Source organism: Xyrauchen texanus, chromosome 36, assembly GCF_025860055.1.
Source record: "Xyrauchen texanus isolate HMW12.3.18 chromosome 36, RBS_HiC_50CHRs, whole genome shotgun sequence".
NCBI classification, from domain to species: domain Eukaryota; kingdom Metazoa; phylum Chordata; class Actinopteri; order Cypriniformes; family Catostomidae; genus Xyrauchen; species Xyrauchen texanus.
Genome location: NC_068311.1, coordinates 21417843 through 21440018, shown reverse-complemented (window position 1 = coordinate 21440018; position 22176 = coordinate 21417843). Strand labels below are relative to the sequence as shown.

At 42.4% G+C, this 22176-nt stretch overlaps 1 protein-coding gene across 4 annotated transcripts in view; it reads left to right on the top strand.

Moving 5' to 3' along the window:
- The window catches only part of LOC127629419 (cell adhesion molecule 1-like), a 289304-nt gene that overhangs the window by 165949 nt on the left and 101179 nt on the right, over window positions 1–22176 (top strand). For 2 of the 4 annotated variants that reach the window (XM_052106503.1, XM_052106501.1), the window contains exon 2: window positions 9093–9113. The exons of the other annotated variants lie outside the window; for them this stretch is intronic. In XM_052106503.1, the coding sequence (XP_051962463.1) occupies window positions 9093–9113 (21 nt within the window). The remainder of the gene's footprint in view (window positions 1–9092; window positions 9114–22176) is intronic. 4 annotated transcript variants of the gene reach the window in all.

The following is a 22176-nucleotide window of genomic DNA, read 5'->3' as shown; positions in this document are numbered from 1 at the left end:
AATTTGGCGTAAACAGAATGAGAACATGGATCCATCATGCCTTGTTACCACTGTGCAGGCTGGTGGTGGTGGTGTAATGGTGTGGGGGATGTTTTCTTGGCACACTTTAGGCCCCTTAGTGCCAATTGGGCATCATTTAAATGCCACGGCCTACCTGAGCATTGTTTCTGACCATGTCCATCCCTTTATGTCCACCATGTACCCATCCTCTGATGGCTACTTCCAGCAGGATAATGCACCATGTCACAAAGCTTGAATCATTTCAAATTGGTTTCTTGAACATGACAATGAGTTCACTGTACTAAAATGGCCCCCACAGTCACCAGATCTCAACCTAATAGAGCATCTTTGGGATGTGGTGGAACGGGAGCTTCATGCCCTGGATGTACATCCCACAAATCTCCATCAACTGCAAGATGCTATCCTATCAATATGGGCCAACATTTCTAAAGAATGCTTTCAGCACCTTGTTGAATGCCACGTAGAATTAAGGCAGATCTGAAGGCGAAAGGGGGTCAAACACAGTATTAGTATGGTGTTCCTAATAATCCTTTAGGTGAGTGTATATATATATATATATATATATATATATATATATATATATATATGTATATGTGTGTGTGTGTGTGTGTATATCCTTGAAAGTTGCTGTTGTCTGTCTACTTTATTCCTGGTTTTACATGCACCTATGGGCAAAAAGTTAATTATTATTACTTGTTAATTAAGGGTTAGAGGTAAATGTCATAAATGCATATAAAGTTTTATTAGAAACTGTTAAAGTACTGAATACATTTTTCAAATGATTTCTAACTGAGAAATATGCGCTCTAAATATATAGTGGCCACAGGACCCAATTGTGTGTCCTTGGGCACACATGGCATGCACAGATTTTTCCATCAGTCCCCGTTAAGGTACACTTTGAATATCCACCCCTACCCTTTTAATTAAATGAAAGCACAGCAGGTCACATACAACCTCAAAGTCACGCCACAGAAACAGACAGAACCTCATAGCATTGTGCTCATGGTCAGAATACACAAATATGACTGCTCAGCAGGGTAAATAGAATTAAAGCTGTGAATTTAAAGGGGAAATAGGACTAAATATCTGCAGGGTACAATTCGTAGGTCAACTTTTGCTGCTAATCTTGACTTTTCAAATGCAGATACAAGAGAGAGAAGACTTTAACTTGATTATTTAGTAATAACAAACAAAAAGCAGGTATGTGATTTGCTGATATCTATATATTCATTTGCTTTGTACTTTTAAAATATTAGTTCACCCAAACAATTAATGACTCTAGTGATTAATGACTTACATATTTTATCCAATGTTCACTAAAAAACTATGTAAGCCCAGGAGTGCGATTTACAAAAGAATGAAAAAATAAACAATTTTATAAATGGATAAATAGACACATTTAAATGCTATATTTAGCAATACAACAGCATATGTATAAGCAATTTTTAAATGCACCTTTTAACCCTGGAGAACCCAAGAACCCTTTTCTTCTTTGGAAAATTATGAACTATGCATTAAATTACTGCTATAAGTTCACTGAACACCAAAATATCCACTTTTTTAATTTTAACCCTTTATTCCCTAATTTAGGATTAGGGCCAAATTTGACCCATTGGGCTTTAGGCGTATCATTTCAAAGAATCACAATAACAAACACTGTCAATGCAAACTATTTTAAATTTAGGAAAATAATCAGTCAACCACACAGCTACATTTAACAATGTTTTTTTGTTTTTTTTTTAACTTTATTTGTTGCATGTTAGAACTGGATTTCAAATGTACAAACACTTTGGCCAATGGAAACAAGAACACAAGGCCAAAATCACTACCTGAAAAGAACTAACACCATGGGTCTTTGCTTATCCAAAAATCTGTTCTGCTAGAGAGAGGAACTCACACTAGACATGTGCTGTCCAATTCAGGGCCAAAGTCACTATCATCAGCTTCAAGTTGCTCCAATACTTGTATGACAGTGATCTTTCTCTGTTGCTTTCCCTGTCCTGAAAAGGGAGCGAGCGGCCATACTCCCTGAAAATATATACTGCTTTATTAGTCTCTGGCCCTGTACTACTGAGGTAACTTAGTAAAATATATTATACAAATGAAATTATTTCAAGGCTTTAGCCAAATACAGGACTGTCACCATTCTCCATCAAAGTCACTCAAAGAACCAAAGGGTCATTTTTGACCCGACATTTGTTTAACCCATACACCCAGAGGGTCATTTTTGGCCCATCGTTTTTTGAACTAGCTCAGAGTCGCTAATTTATCCAAAAATAATATAAAACGTACTTCTAGGCATTCTGCAAGCTAATACTAAATAGATTAACAAAAAATACACAATTTTACCAACCGCTGGTTTGCTGAGAAGACGATTTTGTTCGGATAGGTTTCCAGCTCAACAAAACAGCATGTGGTCAGCCATCTTGTTACTACCACTCTGGCACTTGTGAGTTCAATATTCATCCACTAGGTGTCTCTATGCAGGGGCCGGAAGTGGCACTGTGGGCTTTTGAAGTTAAATTTGACAATTTTTATTTTTTTGTTCATTTTGGGTAGCAGCAATTAACAGCGGCCAAATTTGACCCCGTGGGTTCTCCAGGGTTAAATTGCGTTTTAAAAGCATTTGGCAATTGCTTTTCTTCATCCATTTGCCAATTGCATTCTTTATTGTTTGACTTTTCCTATTCTTTACTATTTGTCAATCCATACCAACTGAAGCCAAGGAGTGCAAATTAAAAAAGAATGAAGGAATAAATGATCAATCTAATAATTTGAAATAAAAAGACATTTAATTGTGTTTATAGTAATAAGACACACACCCTCTCCACCATGCCACTCAAACAGGATGTAAGACGGCCTGTCATTGGACAACGGTACAAGCATTTTACGTGATATTATTGGATCTGCAAAGAAATTGATAATATCTGAATCGAAAGCTCATTGGTTACTCTCGAGACAACAGTCCAATGGCAATTTTTTTACTTGATTCTCAATTGAAGAAAGAAAAGGAAAAGGAAAAGAAAAAAGAAAAAAAAAGAAAAGTCATTAGCAAATGAATAAAGAAAAAAGAAATTGCCAGGGGCCTTGTTAGCTCTGTGAGTTTTGATGCTGACTTCCACCCCTGGAGTCGCGAGATCTATGGCATGCTGAGTGACTCCAGCTAGGTCTCCTAAGCAACCAAATTGGCCTGGTTGCTAGGGTGGGTAGAGTCATGTTGGGATAACCTCCTTGTGGTCGTTATAATGTGGTATAATGTGGATGCCGCGGTGAATAGTGTGAAGCCTCCACATGTGCTATGTCTCCATGGTAATGCGCTCAACAAGCCACGTGATAAGATGCGGGGATTGACGTCTTAGACGTGGAGGGAACTGAGATTCATCCTTTGCCACCCGGATTTAGGCGAGTTACTATGCCACCACAAAGACTTAGAACGCATTGGGAATTGGGCATTCCAAATATGGGGAAAAAATAATAGCAATTGCCAAATACCTTTTAAAATGCAATTTAAAAGGTGCTTTTAAAGTGCATTAAAAAGTGCATTTAAAAGACTCATTAATGTACTCATTTATTGCTACATTTAATGTGCTGTTGTATTGTTAAATATAAGTACAATTTAAAACATGAATTAAATAAATGCATTTAAATGTGTCTATTTATTTCTCCATATATGGGCTTCCATAAACAATTATTCAACTCTAAGGTTTTTCTCAACAAAATGAATAAGGGGGGGGGGGGGACTTTTCCTTTACAAATTGTAAAACAAATGTTGTGAATGGAATCAGCTTTAAAAATCGTTTTCTTTGAACGATGCCTAGCTACCACAGCTGTCTTGACTCGGAAGGCATCAAACAGGCTTCTGCTGAAATCTGACCATCAGTATCTTGGAAGACTGACAGCAGTGACATCTAATCACTGCCCTACTGACATGCCATAGTTCCCGCCTCATGCTTGTCAGGCAGAGGAGCTTATTGACACAAGGATTCTCTATTTATAGCACTGCATGTTTACAGTCAGTTGCTGGATGGAACCAGAAGACTTTTTCAGGACTCATATACTCATTCACCCTTATACTGTTCATCATTTATGTTATCTGTATTAAATTATCCACACAGAATATTGAAAAACCTGTAAGTTTGATAGTGAGCATGTTAAAAGTTCATTGCTATATTTTAGGTGTCTTCAATGAAAATAACACTAATCCTGAAAGATAATGTTTGGAAATGCAATCAAATCTTCCCTCAAGGCAAATTATGTCTTATTAGAGGAGAATGAAGTGCAGATGCAAAATTTTCTTGTGATTGTAATAATCTTTAATTTAGTTCTTAATAACATAAAAAATTTAAGTGTTCTGCAGGGTGATGTCATATACATAAGCTCATATAAGCTGATTGGTAACTTGGAAAAGAGAAGTTCTTATTATATGATATTTTAAGGCTTAAAGGACTTGGTTAATGAGCTGTTGGTTTTGTAAGTTAACTCTAAGTTAAAACACAAGGATTTGCATTGAAGATAAAGACTTATTAAAGGAAGACTGAGATGAGAACCTTGGTAATGGACTGGGAGGTATTGTAGCCTTAACTAACCCTCTCTGTCTTGGAGTGAACTTTTGGGATGAGATGACTTAGCAATTTTCTCAGTATCTGGTTATTTTAAGTTAACCTTTTGGGGTCTGAGTGTGTTTTGGGCCCTGGAGAAGTTTTGACATGCCTTGACATTTGTGTTTTTTTCAGTTGCTTAAAAACACATTAATAGCTAAAGTCTGATAACACTGTATTCAGCACAAACTGGGCTACAATAATATGTGATCAACATGTGTGCACATTAAGTAATTTAAATAAAGCCTTATAACACATACTAAACATTTGTCCACAAGCCTTTTGAGAACTGGATCTTGTAGCCTAGAGTATTTGCTACAAAATAATGTGAAAACCATCCTGATCACTCATTCATACAAAACAATATAGTAATTAAACTTTTGTAAGACACTTTTAGTGTTAGAAAGGTCATATGCGAGGAGTCGTGAACTATCACGAATATTGATTTGTAATTCACACCTGAGGAGACAAAAGACCCCTCCCCTGGGCCTATCAATGAGGAATGTGACAGAAAGAGAATGAATGTGAGGAGACGTAATGATCAAAATCAAGTTTTAAGTTAAAAGAAGTAATCTGACTATACATTTTCTTTACATAAAGACTTTACTTAATTTTAGACCTACACTACCGTTTAAAAGAAGTCTCTTCTGCTCACCAAGACTGCATTTATTTGATCCAAAATACAGTAAAAACAGTGATATTGTAAACAGTTTTCTATTTGAATATATTGTAAAATGCAATTTGTGATCAAAGCTGAATATTCAGCTTGCAATCTTCAGTGTCACATGATACTTCTGAAATCATTATAATATGCTGATTTTCTAATATGGGCATATTTAAAGTGCATTTTACAAATTTAACCTGAACACATATTTGCAAGCACAACGTCTCGGTTACTGACGTAACCTCTGTTACCTGATGGAGGGAACGAGATGTTGTGTCGATGAGTTAACACTAGGGGTCGCTCCTGTGGAGCCTAGACATCTCTGATCTTGAAAAAAGGCCAATGGAAATTGGCATGTGGAATTTGCATGCCACTCCCCCGGACATACGGGTATAAAAGGAGTGACGCTGCAAACACACATAAGGTATCGCACTGAGGAGCCAAGCCAAAGACCCGGCCATTTCAGCGGTTGGTTCAGTGTTGTGGCAGGAGTGACACAACGTCTCGTTCACTCCATCAGGGAAAGTAGGTTTTATCAGTAACCAAGATGTTCCCTATCTGTCACTCACTCGACGTTGTGTCGATGAGTTGACACAAGGGGTCCCAATGGAAAATGCCACAAGAGCTGAACCGAGCAGACTGGCGGTGCAAGACGGACAGACCTCTGTGTGCCTCGTAACCAGCGCAGCAAGCCGTTGCATAACTACCCCCAGCACGCTGGCAGGTATGAAGTGGTACCCTGCACCTAGGGGAACAGCTAACTGCTCAGAAGTATAAGGACTGGCTGACGAATCAATAGCTCATCGTTGTCAGGTGCCCCGAACGAGATTGCAGGTCCGCCGTGAAATGAACCGACAAACTCGCCCCAGTGCTCGTTTGGAGCATACAAGCGTAATGGGGAGTGGGATGTCCATGGGGGAATACCCAGCGGAGAGGCTCCCACTGAGGTCCCCATATTGCCCCCAGTGCTAACAGACCCCACCTCATACCCATTGATAGAAGGGTCTGGGAGCCGCTGGGGTGGCTTGCGCTCTTACAAGGGCGAGCCGCAACCGCAACGTAGCCATGGTCATGTCCTCGCAGTGAGGACATGAACCATCCACGAAAGCTGACTCCACGTGGGTGGCACCCAGACACGAAAGGCAGCGATCGTGGCCATCAGATGGGGAGAGACATCGACCGCAACCAGGAAATAAACACAAATGAAAACGCATCTTGAAAAAGATGCTTTCTGTTTGCGCCATTCTTATAGAAAAAATATTACTCTGTGTGTGTTTTATATATATATATATATATATATATATATATATATATATATATACATACCTACCTATATATATATATATATATATATATATATATATATATATATATATATAGTTAGGTATGTATAAATATATATATTAACAAAGTTATTCACTCCGTGAACATTTTCTGCCACTGAAGTGCCCAGGGGTGTGTGCTCAGCACAACGTAGTGTGCAAGTGGGAGAACCGCTGGAAAGCACCGTAGATCCAACAGCATGTAGAGACGAATGGAGGTGGCAGAGGAATTCAGCTATGTGACTTGCTCGCTCGGCTCCGAAGAAGATATCTGATGTGTGTTTGCAGCGTCACTCCAGGGGAGTGTCATACAAATTCCACATGCCAATTTCCATTGGCCTTTTTTCAAGATCAGAGATATCTGGGCTCCGCAGGAGCGACCCCTAGTGTCAACTCATCAACACAACGTCGAGTGAGTGACAGATAGGGAAGCTTTGTTGATGATAATGAGGCAGCATAAACACTAGTTAAAATATAATCCAAACATTTATATTATTTTTATATCATATTACATATCATATTTATATCATACAGCATACAATTGAAATACCTACTTTAGCCGAAACAGCATTTAAATGTAACTAAAACTTGCTTATTAGGACATATTTCAAATTTCAATACTCTGAATCCTGACTAGCAAGTCTGGAAACAGTCCCACTAGTAAAATATGTACATGTTTACAGTATATAAAATAGCATGTCAACTAATGAAAACTAAATGACTTACTCGTCCGAAATTGTATCCTCGGCTGGATCAAGTCTCTCTTCAAAATACAAACGGTCATCGGAGTCCTGCTCTTCTTCTGTGGAAAATGTTAACTCTTCGTCACTATCCAGGAATTTTCTCACTTGTGTATCGTGCTGTCTTTTAAACGCGCACAAACATGAATTAATTTTGTTTATACGGCACAGTCGGTGGTGTGTACCATTTGCATTGATCGTCTCAGCACATTACCGTATGAATAGCCCTGTATCTGTATGCCCCAAAACGACTGAGAATTTTATGTTGTTTCCACTGTAACGACAGCAGAAACGGCGCGTCCGTCAACCCCAGAGGGTTAAAGCCTTTTCCTGTGCCTTACCTGTAAAGAGTTTTGGCAATAAATTAAAATGGCTTAGTCTTGTGGAAGTTCCAGAACAACTAAAATAGCTTACAGAACCTTTAAAACAGTTAATGCATCTACCTAAATTGGCATTATAGCCATTTTATTCTGTCCTGTCTGATTTCTAACAGAATTTGACTAAAACCAAACTTTAATTTATTGACAAAACTCTTTACAGGTAAGGCGCCTTTTCCTGTGCCTTACCTGTAAAGAGTTTTGTCAATAAATTAAAGTTTGGTTTTAGTCAAATTCTGTTAGAAATCAGACAGGACAGAATAAAATGGCTATAATGCCAATTTAGGTAGATGCATTAACTGTTTTAAAGGTTCTGTAAGCTATTTTAGTTGTTCTGGAACTTCCACAAGACTAAGCCATTGAATTAGACACAACTCTCTTTCAAAAACCCCGCCCTCCACTGATAACCTTGAGACCAAAGTGCACTAGGGCATCTTCTTTGAAGCATTCTGCTTCAACTACTACACTATGAGAACGTGTAAAATGATTGAAAGTCTTCTGATTGGCTGATCAAAGAATAAGATAGCGGCCCACAGTCACATTTTTGTTTGCTGTTTACACAGTCTAGTGCTGTCACAGAGACTGCATAGAACACTTATTTCTGTGAAATCTTTCAGGGAGTAGAAATATTTTGGTAACATTATGTTTCCTTCAGCTGTCACTATACTCACAATATAGCATGGCCCTGAGTGCCTTATTGCTTGTATAAATGGTTACTACATAATACAAATATTAAGGAAACTAATTTTCATTAAACATATTAAGCAAATATATTAAGTGCAATTCCAGTAGGCTAGAGTATATAGTCCCTGACGTAACAGAATGTTGATATGGGACTGTTGAAATATGATGAACTGGTGTGTCATGTCATAATTGCCACTGTATTGTGTGTTTTATCAAAGTTGGAACACTTTATTGACCAATCAGTATTTAGGATCTGAACTAAAAAATATATTTATATAATGTGGCACATATGTTTTAAGGATTTTATACTGGGATTGAACCTTGCACTGTTCTCTTTTTCCACCAAGAATAAATATCTCACATGTCTCTCTCTGCTCTACCTGTGATGTCCAGCAGTGCAAACTCTAAAGTTTCCTTTCTTCTAGATCAGTCTCCTTGACTTTGAAAGGGGATGGCAGTTTGCCATAAAAAAATGACATTCTAACACACCACTTGAAGGAAATGCTAATAAAGGAAAGAAAGTATTATGTGATCTCACCCAGCAGTGTCTTGTCATCGTATGCAAGGAAACGATTCAAATTCAGACCTGAATGTAATCTGAGGCATGCAAAGTATCTGAAAAAGTGAAAATGTCCTTCTCTAACAATGTTATTTGTGTCCTGTCTTTTCTCCTTATGCTTGCACAGGAACTACTCAGACCATATCAGGTACTACTCTTTCTCTTCTCTGGATCACCTCTCAGCATGTTCTGAGTGCTAACTTTTCTTTGCACGTTGTTTTCCAGTTTGCATGGTTTGATAGCTGAGCATGACAGTCTGAATGTTTTTCAACCTCAAATGTTTCTTTGTTCTGAAATCCTAAGAATCAATCTACCATACCTTGTCAGTTTTTTTTTTCTCCAAAATCTAAGTTATTGATGTTTTAGAAGTTTTTCATCAAAACACTCTATATAAGACTCCCTGGACCAGGGTGCACTTCAGGCTCCCATTGAAGAAAGACTGAATGATCCTGGTTGATTTACCCAAGGCTCACCTTTGTAAAGACTCTCGCTTCTGCAAGGAGTTCTTGTGCGTCAAGCTTGATTTCTTCACAAGATTATTGGGAATGGTTGAGTTACTCTAAGTGCAATACAGAGAGGTGAAGGTTAGCCGATCAGCAACAAAAAAGCAAACAGCCAGAGACAATAAAACTGGAAACACGACAGTTGTAAAGTTAATGACTTCGAGGAACATTTTGTGAGGAAAGCATAAAAGCTTTTCTTGTCATAAAAAAATTTGTTTAGTTCAGACATGTAATCTATTTCAGATGATTTCAGTGCAGAGGTTTAGAACTGCACTTGCACGTTCCCACACTTGCAATTAATGAATCAGTAATTTTTCAGCGCCCATGCCATACAGATAAAGCCAATTCAGAAACTTTCCTTAATAGGGGCTGGTGTCAGAAGTTGTTTTAGTTTTTTGGGGGTTTTTTTACAAAGGGGAAAGATATTTATCTTTAGGTGGGCAAGTTTTTCTAATATACAAGTGTTTGTTTTCCATTTAATTCAATCAGTACATTTAAATTGTCACAACAATGTCTAAACCCATAACTAGATAGTAGTTGAGGACCGATGTATTGCTAAGGCCGATAAATCGGACAATATTCTGACTTTTTTCATTATCGGCATAGGCTGATACATTTTCCCATTTGGCCAATTGTATTTTTTGAGGGTAAATAAAAAGCTGCCTCTACGACTTTCGTCAACGAGTCGAGACGTGGAAGTAAGCGTCCTTCAGGTCTACCGCTGCGAACCAATCTAGATGTCGGACGCCAGATAGAATTTGTTTCTGGGTGAGCATTTTGAACGGGAGTTTTGACAGGGTCCGATTGAAAACTCGCAGGTCCAAGATCGGTCGTAAGCCGCCGCCTTTCTTGGGTACAACGAAGTAAGGGCTGTAGAGACCCTTCTTCGTTTCGGTTGGAGGGACAGGCTCTATCGCGTCCTTGATTAGAAGGGAGGCGATGTCTTCGTGCAGGGACTGGGCATGTTCGCCATGTACTGCGGATAAATGAACGCCCACGAAGGGGGGGGCGGAGGCCTGGCAAACTGAATTGCGTAACTGAGTCGAATGGTCCGGTGCAACCAGCGTGACGGGCTGGGCAGTGAAAGCCACGCCTCTAAACTCCGTGCTAGAGGCACCAAGGGGACGAGTATTTTGGACGTACCCGGCGGAGCTTCGCAGCGGTGCGGAACAGGTAATGCGGCATCGGGAGGCATTGAAGTGGCCCGAGGCTCTGGTGCTGAGAGTAGACTCAAAGCACTTACCTTGCTCCGCGCACCCGGCAGGGGGCGGGTTTGTGACTGAGGAGGAGGTCTGGAGTTGGCGTCCTCTGAGCTAGTCTGAACCGACCAGCCGGGGAACAGTCGTGGGGCTGAAGGAGGGGATACCGCGTCAAGGAAACCGGGACTGTTGAGGCCTGAAAGCAGAGTGCCGTGAGAATGGCATTTGCGGGCCAGGTGACCCAGAGACAAAAAGGGAATAGCTCTATAGAATGTAATGAATTTAACAAAAAATTCTCCTCCCGACCCTCCACCGGGGAACGGAGCGGTCTTATCAGCTCCAGAGCTACCGTCTCGGTCTCTGGGTCGGTCATCTCAGGAGCGCCTGGGAGCCTTCCGAGTCCTCAAGGTGGTCCGTGAGATGAGGGGCATCCAACTTCTGCGGGGAGCTCGACGCTGGGGCTGAGAGCTGGGCCCACTCTCTTCATTAGTTGAGGCAGAGCATCACTTTCTTTCTTTCTTGAAAGCCGCAGGAGGACGCCCTCGGCGAGCAGACAGGGCATGGCCCCAGGCGGCAGGTTTGCGGCAGGGCAAGATGTGTGAAATAGCCTCCGTCTGTTTCTTCACCACTGAGGACTACTGGGCGGAGTCGTCAAGTGGTGTCGCCGAATGGACGGAGCTGGGAGACGGGGGCGTTTTGAGAAAGCGTGCTTTGTCTGCCTCCTGTACTGTTACCTGGTCCTATCCATGTGTTGCGTTTCTGGACCACGGGGGGTGGCCATCACCTGTTTGAGTGCAGTTCCTGCAGCACGTCAAGAACAGGACTATCCAAGTGCAGATTTTGGAGTGCCTTGGCCCGGTGGACTTGCAGGAGGGGGCCATGGCGTGCAGGGGGGTGCGGTCTGGGACCGTTCTACCACCGAGGGTAGCAAGAGCGGAGGAGCAAGGAAGCTGGGCTTGCTCAACTCGTCATGCACGTCCGGGAAGGAACCGGGGGGGTGCGGCTGTGAGCGGCGCACATGCCCGCGGAACCAATTAAGCCCGGGGAAGCATAGCTGACCTCCATGCGTCAGGCTCAGACTGGGCGGAGACCCGAAGGTGGCGGCCCAGGCGAGTTATCCGCATCCAACGCCGCTGTTACGCTCTCCGATGCAGCGGTGATGTCATCATCCAATGCCGGGGAGCTCGAGGGACCGGACGGTAGGCCGTTAAGCGGACCGCACTAATCCTGAGCTCGGGGGAAGCAGGCAAGTGTGCCAGAGAGGCGGGAGGTTTCGAGGGGATTTACCCGGCGAAAGCGTCCCGTTATTCTCCCCAGATCGTCTTTCTGAAATGGCTCTCTCTCACTACAAGAGAAAGCAGAGATCGCAACGCTGCCACGGTTATGTTCTCACACTGAAAACATAGACCATTCATAAAAACGCTGCCTGCGTGTGATCGCAACCCAGGAATGCAAGGCAGTTTTTATGACCGTCAGAGGTGGTGAGAATCACCGTATCCAGAAACTACACAGGGGCGGAAAAATCATCTTTAAAAAGACGCGTCCTGAAAAAGACGTTCAACGCAGCTGTGTTTTGCTCTTTTAGAGCGACATTACTCTTTTAGAATAACTCTTTCGAGTTGTCTGCGCTGTCGAAGTGCCCAGGGGCAAGAATGTACAGCCGTGCACAAAGGAGAAAGCCGCTGTTGTGCGCCATAAAGTCCAACAGCATGCAGAGCGTCAGAGGATTTAAACAGGAACTTGGTGTGTAACTCGTAGCAGAGTTCATGCACGACCATCGGCTCCGAAGAAATTTTCTGAATGAACTCCCGTAATTGCGCTGCTTAAATACCCGTATGTCCGGGGGCGGGATATGCAAATACCGGCTGCCAACTTCTCAATGGCCTTTTTTCATAGATCAGAGGTGTATATCGGCGCTCAAGAGAGACCCCTAGTGTCACCTCTCTGACACAACGTGGAGAGAGCGACAGAAGGGGAACTTCTATTTTATACCATCTGCAAATATGCAGATATCTAATTTAAACATATGTCATTCACGAACCTCATGAAAATCCAGCGTTTTCTTACCGTCGAGCGCTCCTCCTAATCTCTTCCTCTGAAATGTGTATTCTATGAGCCAGAATCAAGGATTAAAAGTTCCACTGATTTACAAATAATGATAACAATCCAAGCAGGCAATTCAGGCCATTTAAACTGTCAGGAGATTAAGGTTCATGCTGGATCCAAAATGCTGCCTCCTGAGGCTGTATATAGAGGTAGGACAAAAATAAGATGCTTTAAAAAATGTTCGGAGACCAGTTTCCTTAATAGTTCCATTCATTCAAAACAGATGTCAGTGGTTTTTGGGGCAGTTGTGGCTCGGGTGGTAGAGCGGGTCGGCCACTAATCGCAGGGTTGGCAGTTCGTTCCTGTCCCACACGACTCCACATGGCGAAGTGTTCTTGGACAAGACACTGAACCCAAAGTTGCTCCCAATGGCTGGCTAGCGCCTTGAATGGCAGCTATGCCAGTGTATTAGTGTGTGTGTGAATGAGCAAATGGGACACAGTGTAAAGCGCTTTGGTAACCTCTATGGTTAAAAAAGGTGCTATATAAGTGCAGACCATTTAAGCCATTAAGTGATTAGGCAGATTCAACTGATTTTACAGAAATCTGAAGAAACTGCTATCTACCATTTATTATACACTATTATTTTTTAGTTTTGTGTGAAATTTTGTAAGTAAAGTGCTAAATAAGAGTTTATAATTTTTTTTGTAATTTTATATTTATGTTATTTACTATATTAATTGTGTGATATATCGCATTGTATCGGCCTATTGGCCACCCTGCTCTCTGGATATCGGCATCAGCCATTAAAAAACCCAAATCAGTCGACAACTACTAGATAGGCCCAAAACTAGATGCCCCAACAAACACCTTTCAAACATTCTAAAGTTGACTGATGAATGTATATAGAATCCCTAGAATATTGGGAAACATTTCACACTGCCTCAACAAACACCAACACTTTAACAAATTCTAAAGTTGGCTGTTGCATTTAGAATGTTGGGAAACATTCTACAATGCCCAAACAAATACCAACACTTCAAACATTCTAAAGATGCCTGATGAATTTAGAATGTTGGGGAACATTGCAAACTGCCTCAACAAAAACCAACACTTTAACATTCTAAAGTTGGCTGTTGCCTTTAGAATGTTGTGGAACCTTTCACACTGCCCCAAAAAATACCAAACACTGAGAATTCAAACATGCTGAAGTTGGTTCTTGGATATAGAATGTTTAGAAACGTTTCACAGTGCCCCAACAAACACCAACACTTTAAACATTTTAAAGGTTGCTCTTGGATTTAGAATGTTGGTAAACATTTTAAAATGCCTTAACAATCACCAACAACTCAAACATTTTGAGTTGGCAGTATAATTTTGGGAAACATTTCACAGTGCCCCAAGAAAAACCAACACTTCAACATGCTTAAGATGGCTCATGGATTTATAATGTTAGGAAATATTTAACACTGCCCCAAAATATGGAAACAAGTCAAATATTTTAAGTTGGATGTTGAATTTATAATGTTGGGAAACATTTCACAGTGAGCCAACATACACTAACAATTCATACATGCTAAAGGAGGCTCTTGGATTTAGAATGTTGGGAAACATTTCACACTGCCTCAGCAAACATCAACACTTCAACATTCTAAAGATGTCTGTTCCATTTAAAATGTTGGGAAACAATTCACACAGCCCCAATAAAAAACACTTCAAACATTCTGAAGTTACCTAAAGAATTTAGAATGTCAGGAAGCATTTCACACTGCCCCAAAATATACCAACAATTTAAACATTTTAAAGTTGGGTGTTAAATTAAGAATGATGGGATACATTTCACTGCCCCAACAAACACCAATACATTAACATTATAAAGTTTGTTAGTGAATTTAGAATGTTTGGAAACATTTCACACTGCCCTACAAACACCACTTCCAACATTCTAATATTGCCTGTTGAATTTAGAATGTTTCGAATTTAGAACTGTCACAACAAACACCAACACGTTAAACATTCACAAGTTGGCTTTTGGATTTGGAATGTTGGGAAACATTTCACACCTTCCAATAAACAACAACATTTCAAACATTCTATAATTGCCAGATTGATTAAGAATGTTGAAAAACATTTCACAGGGCCCCAACATACAACAACGGAGTCAACAAACAGAGCTAACAAAACCCAACAACAATGTTGTTGTCATTTGTTGGGGTACTGTGAATAACCCATATAGAAACTAGAGGAGTTCACTGTGTGGGTATTTTTTGACCCTGTATTTTAAATAACTTGGGCATTTTTGTCATTTATTTTGTGCCCTGCCTAATTTCTGACCCTGAAATATATATTTTAAATTTCACTTCATGTGAAAATAGTTGAGACTGTACAGTCATGCATGGAACAGAGTAGCAATTTCCATTCTCAGTTGCACAACAAATCATCTGCCTGGCACTATGATGCTGTCTAAACAGTTGTTGGACAGGTTTATGTTTATATCACACATTTTGTTCCATCGTCTGTTTAGGCAGTTTCACATCAACCTGTTGGCAAGCAGCCATTATTGGACGTGCAAATGAGAATGACTATTTGAAGTGAAGAAGCTGAGTTTGTCTAAAATTACCTGCTAAAGTGACTTCTTTAAATTCATTATTAAGCCAAGCCTTGTTTTAAAAAGTATATATAATAATTAATACTAATATAAAATGAATAAAATAAGTTAGCACAGTACATTTTTGTGTTTCAACCTTGAGAAGTTCTTGCTTCAGGAAATATATAGTGCCCCCTACACTCTAAGGTGTGTATTTCCTAAGCTCTGTTAGGCTGGTTCAATTACTTTGTGTTGCCCGACTATATTAAATGTCTTACTCTGATACCACTACATTTTTATTCAAAAGAGACATTTTAGAAACAATAATCAAAAGGATTTATTTCTGGCAAAAAAAATATTATAGAAAGATAAATAAGAAGGCAGTAAATATATACATAAAATGTACAGCGCTGGAAGAAATGAAGAGACACTACAAATTTTTCTTAAATCAGCATCTCAACATGTATGGCAGCCATTCCATTCCAGTGTCTGTTGAATTCCAACACAAGCACACCTCATTCTACTTAATGAGGTACTGATTAGGCAATCATCTGAACCAAATCTTATTTAACGAGGAAAGGTTTAAAAAACACTGCTGTGTTCATCAGTCTCCTCTTGCAATAGGACAAGCTGGATGGCAAAATCAGTTCTAGTAGTACCTCAAAATTAATTGGAATAAAAAAAATGACTATTGCCCATACCAAAAGAGTTGAAAAGAAATGATTTCAGTGAGGAAAAGAAGGGTTCAATTCTGGCTTTACTGGGAGAGGGATATAGTGAGTATAGTTTCCATACTTAAAACTTCAAAGACGGTGGGTCATAAGAACAAGGTCAAGCAGCAGACATTGGGGACAACAAAGCTGCAGACCAGCAGAGGGCAAAAATGACTCTCCACTGACCGGGATGACTTCCAACTCATTCGAATGTCACTCAACAACCGTAGGATGACATCAAGTGACCAACAAATAAATGGCAAACGGCAGCTGGGGTGAAGTGCACAGCATGGACTGTTCGATACAGACTCCTAGGGGCAGGGCTGAAGTCGTGCAGAGCAGAAAAAAGCCCTTCATCAATGAGAGGCAAAGAAGAGCCAGGCTGAGGTTTACAAAAGACAGTAAGGATTGGACCATAGAGGACTGGAGTAAGGTGATTTTCTCTGATGAGTCCAATTTTCAGCTTTGCCCAACACCTGGTTGTCTAATGGTTAAGCTGAGACCTGGAGAGGCCTACAAGCCACAGTGTCTCGCACCCACTGTGAAATTTGTTGGAGGATCCTGCGATGATCTGGGGGTCCTTCAGCAAGGCTGTAATCGGGCAGATTCATCTTTGTGAGGGATGCATGAATCAAGCCATGTATAAGGTTTTCCTTGAAGAAAACTGGCTTCCATCTGCTCTGACAATATTCCCCAACTCTGAGGATGTTTTTTTTTTCCACCAGGACAGTGCTCCATGCACAGCCAGGTCAATCAAGGTGTGAATGGAGGATCACCAGTTCCTCTGACCCCCCCCCTGCTCTAACTGCTGACATATACTAAATTAATGCCACACCATTTTCCTAATCACCTTTTCCCCTTAAGGGAAGACATGTAAAGAAAAGTGAATTGCAGGCAGGAATAATGCATGAAAGAGGAAAATCATAATATAATTAAAATCAAATGTGATAAAACAACTCACTACCTTACGTCTCATATAATTATTGTGGTCTTGAACTGCAGAATTTATCAATTTAGCATCACAGCATGGAAACAGTTGAAAACACCGTCACTACTCGCAGACAGTTCATTTACTCTGTAATAATGCCATTTAAAACCACGTGAAGCATTCACAAAGCCAACACTGAATAGAAATGAACAAACTCTCAACATTTCTATTGAACTTTCAGCACATATACACATATATGCTAGCACAATAATGCATCGTTTATATAATTCATTGCACTCCGTTTCTGGATGTCAAATTATTCCAAGCTTTTTCAAACAGATGTTCTTAAGTCAATCCTTCTTTAAGCAGCCGATGGTGGAATCAGCATCTGGGACTGGAGCGCTTTGCTTTGCAAGTGGTTTCTGATCATAACATTGCTGTTTTAGATAAAACTTTATTTTTGCTTGATTATTAGGATAACCAATATCTGCACACATTGTCCGGGAAATTTTAAAGACATCTTACAACATTTCAAAAGCAAGAATCTAACCGCATGACTTGCAAGTAAGCAGAGACCGGCTTTACACAAAATGACAACCAATCGCACTTCCGCTAGCCAACCGGAAAATACACCCACCTTCCGGAGAATCCAGCCACCTAGCAAAATATTGCGGACTCGCTGAGAATATTGTGGATACAGAAAAGTGAGAACTTATTAATATTGAGTCACTTAATGATACATTCTAAAAAATTTTCCTTGTATTCTTATTAGCCTATAGCCCCATAATGTAGGCTTTTTGTGAAGGGAGTGCTTTATCTTTTTCCTTATTACAAGTTCCTTTAGAAAAGGTCTATCTGGTGTCGGTGCTCGTGACAATGCATCTCCCACAAAGTGCGATAAGTAATGCTATAATCACATGCTATAAACAGCAGTAAGTATTAAACGTGTGTGCTGGAGCTTGTCTCTCAGATACCGGAAAAGCTTAATAAACCTGAGTAATGACACATATATACATTCAACTTCACCACAGAAACAAAATCAATTTTTTTATATTGAAACAACACATTATAACTTGCTTGTTTGAGGAGTTAATTCATCTGTTCTCAATATCGCAGCGTTACTGCATCTCTTTACGAACTGCCACTCTAGACACACTCGATGGACTGACTTTCTAAATTCCATTAACAACACGCATAACAATGCGAGGCCTGGTCTTAAGCAATAAACATCCAATAAAATAAAAGGAAGTAAACATGATGGCAAAAACTATGTTTTGCACAAGTGAAAGTAAACCAAACTTTAGCATGTGTATAGGGTTTCTTAAAGAAACATACACCTGTATATACCGGTGCAATTATATGAACTTTTACAACCCATTAAACATGTATAAATGAACTTGTAAAAAGGAAAGCATTCACTCTCATTCACCATGCGCAACACAGACAGATTTAACCATTGTGCACCTTCTCTGTGTTTACATCAGTGTCTCCTGCTGAATGTGTTATCCGTCTGTCGCTCGCTTTGACATTGTGACTAGGAGACTAGGGGTCTCTCTTGAGAGCTTCATGCATCTCTGAGCTTGAGAAAAGGCCTGTGAGAATTTGGCAGACAGGGAGGGAATAGTGCGTCTGTCCTTTCAGATTTTTTCTTCGGCGCCAAGCGGTTGTGTGATCAGCGAGCTGCAGTCACTTACTGTTCCACTCATCTCTATAGAGCGTATGATGTTGGATCTATGACACATATCAGCGACTTTCTCCTTCTCTGCACTGTAGTGCCGCTTTTCCCCTGGGTGCTTCGACAGTGCTTCTAAAAGAGAATATTTCTAAAAAGAATTTAATTTCTCTAAAAGAGCAATACACAGCAGCGTTGAATGTCCTTTTCAGGATGCGTCTTAATAAAGATGCCATTCCGCCCCTATGTAGTTCCTAGATGTGGTCGATTTCTCTCTGCTGCTGATGGTCACAGACCAACACGCCAACACGGGACCTCCTCCTCAGTCACTAACCCGCCCCATGCCAGGAGTGCGAGCAAGGAAGTGCTTCGAGTCTTCTCTCTGCACCAGAGCATTCGGCAAGTTAGAATGATTGGTTTGCAATTGTAGACCTGAAGGACATGTACATCCACATCACTATCTTGCCTCAACACTGACCCTTCCTATGGTTTGCGTTCGACGGCCAGGCATTTCAGTACAAGGTCCTCCCCTTCGGCATGTCCCTGTCCCTTCGCGTCTTCACGAAGGTCGCAGACGCAGCTAAGGGAATTGGGCATCCACATAATAAATTACCTCGACGACTGGCTCATCCCACTGTGCACCCACAGGGACCAGGTGCTCAGGCACCTCAGCCATCTAGTGATTCATGTCAACTGGGAAAAGAGCAAGTTTGCCCCGGTTCAGAGCATCTCTTTTCTATCGGGAAGACACGCTGGCTTGAGTGAAGTTTAAGATGCTATTTATTTGATAAATGTAAAACAGAAAGTAATGTCTCTCTCTTTGGCGTAGGCCCCGTCCGGCGGTCCGAGGGAGTTGTGCCCGGAACAGTCATATCCTGCTGGAGATAGGAGGCAGGGGCGAGGAGCCTACCCCCGTGCGGACAGGGCTCAACTGGTGGCGGTGGGGTGGTGGAGGTTGCCGTGTTAGCACACTGAAACAGCAATGTGATAGATTGTGAGCAGACTTATAAAGCAATGGCTTACATGCAATTGGCTAGGAATTACCCAGCTAATGATGTGATTATATACAGCTGCTAGTCTTCCCGCTAGAACTATGCTGCGCTTCCATTAATCGGTATTGAGTTATTCTGATTCTCAGTGACAGCACACCTCACCAACGAGCATGCGCAGTCAGTGCTGAAATACCTCACCTTATTCAAGCCAGGCACAGTGGTACCTCTTAAACAATTCCAGAGGCTCATGGGGCATATATGGCATCCTCTGCGGTGGTCACACCACTGGGGTTGATGCATATGAGACCACTTCAGCACTGGCTCCAGACTTGAGTGCCGAGATGGGCGTGACGCCGCAGCACGCACCGTGTGTTCATCACCCTTCCTGCCGCCAGACTTTCAACCCCTAAACGGACCTCTGTTTTCTGCGGACAGGAGTCCCCCTACAGCAGGTGTCCTGATGCGTTATAGTCACCACAGACGCCTCCAAACAGGGTTGGGACACCGTGTGCAATGGGCACGCAGCCGCCGACTCCTTGATGGGGCCCCGGCTGGGTTGCACATCAACTGACTAGAGTTGCTGGCTGTAATACTTGCCCTGCGGAGGTTTCTCCCACTAATATGGGGCAAGCACGTCTTTATTAGATCAGACAGCATCGCAATGGTAGCGTACATAAATCGCCAAGGTGGCGTGCGCTCTCGTCATATGCAACAACTTGCCCACCATCTCTTCCTTTGGAGCCAGCAGCGACTCACATCCACTCACATCCCAGGCAACCTCAACAAGGCAGCGGACGCGCTGTTGTGGCAAGGCATACTCAGCGGTTAGTGGAGGCTCCACCACCAGGCGGTCCAGCTGATTTGGGAGTGGTTCGGCAAAGCACAGATAGACATGTTAGCTTCCCAAGAGACCTCCCCTTGCGCGCTCTGGTACTCCCTAACATAGGCTCCCCTCAGGAAAGAGGCGCTGGCACACAGCTGGCCCACAGCTGGCCCCATGGCCCCAAAGTATTCCCCCAGTGAGCCTACTTGCACGGGTGCTGTGCAAGGAACAAGTCACTCTGGTGGCCCTCTACTGGCGCTCACACTCCTCGTGACAGCCCCTCCCTGGCGAATTCCCCAGGGGAAGGTCCTTCTTTCTCCGGGACGGGGCATCCTCTGGAATCTGCGCCCAGACCTCTGGATCCTCCATGTCTGGCCCCTGGATGGGATGTGGAAGATCTAAGTGGCCTAGACACGATCAACCAAACCAGAGCTTTCTCTACCAGACAACTTTACGCCCTAAAGTGGTGCTTGTTTGCGAATCGGTGTTCTTTCATTCGGGTCAGTGCTCTCATTTCTGCAGGAGAGGCTGGAGGGGAGGCTGTCCCCCTCCACCTTGAAGGTGAATGTAGTCGCTATCGCGGCCCACCACGATGCAGTGGACGGTAAGACCTTGGGTAAGCATGACTTGATTATCAGGTTCCTTAGAGGTGCTCGGAGGTTGAATCCTCCCTGGCCAAGCCTGTTCCCCTCCTGGGATCTCTCAGTGGTCTTCTCAGGCCTTCAGGGACCCCCCTTCAAACCGCTAGAATCAGTCATGCTCAAAGTCCTCTCCTTGAAGACAGCCCTCCTTATTGTGTTCACTTCCATCAAAAGGGTTGGGAACCAGCAAGCATTCTCTGTCACCTAACTGGAGTTCGGTCCGGCAGACACTCATGTCTGCGACCGGGCCCTAAGACCGCGACCGGGCTATGTGCCCAAAGTTCCTACGACCCCCTTCAGGGACCAAGTAGTGAACATGCAAGCGCTGCCCTGGGAGTAGGCAGACCCAGCCTTTTCATCGCTGTGTCCGGTGCATGCTTTTTGTACCTATTTGGAACACACACACAGCTTTAGATGTTCTGAGCAGCTCTTTGTCTGCTTTGGTGGACAGCGGAAAGGGAACGCTGTCTCCAAACAGAGGCTTTCCCACTGGGTTGTTGATGCCATCACATTGGCCTATCACACCCAGGCATCCTCGTAGGCACTGGCCAACGGCACCTCCCAAGCAGACACATGCAAACCAACGGGCTGGGCAACACCCAATACCTTTACGAGATTTTACAATCTCAGGGTTGAGTCGGTCTCGTCTCGTGTTTTCTCAGGTCCGAGCCAGTAGAACTCGGTAATGCAGAACAACTGACCTGGTGTTCCGCTTGTACCAAGCGTCTTTCCCCTCCACTGAGGTGATCACGTTCACTCTTATCCCAGGGGATCCAAGTAACTTGGCTTCCTTGACTCCTCCCTAGCCCTCAGGTCCGTGAATTCAGCGGAGGAATTCCCCAACCAGACCCACTACGGGTACTAAAATTACTTTGTACTGGAATAGGTGCTCCACATGATGGACACCTGTGTAATAATCCCCTATGGGTGGACCCGCGTCTCTCTTGGGCAGTCCCTGCCCCCCGGTCACTGTGTTCGTAGCAACTCCTCCCTCGCAGCAGGTAGGATCTACCACCGCGCCATTTCCACATGTGGCCTGAAAACCCATGTGGCTTGTGGCAGCCTGGGCAGGTGTTGGTCCCCGATGCATGTGATAGTGTTAAGATG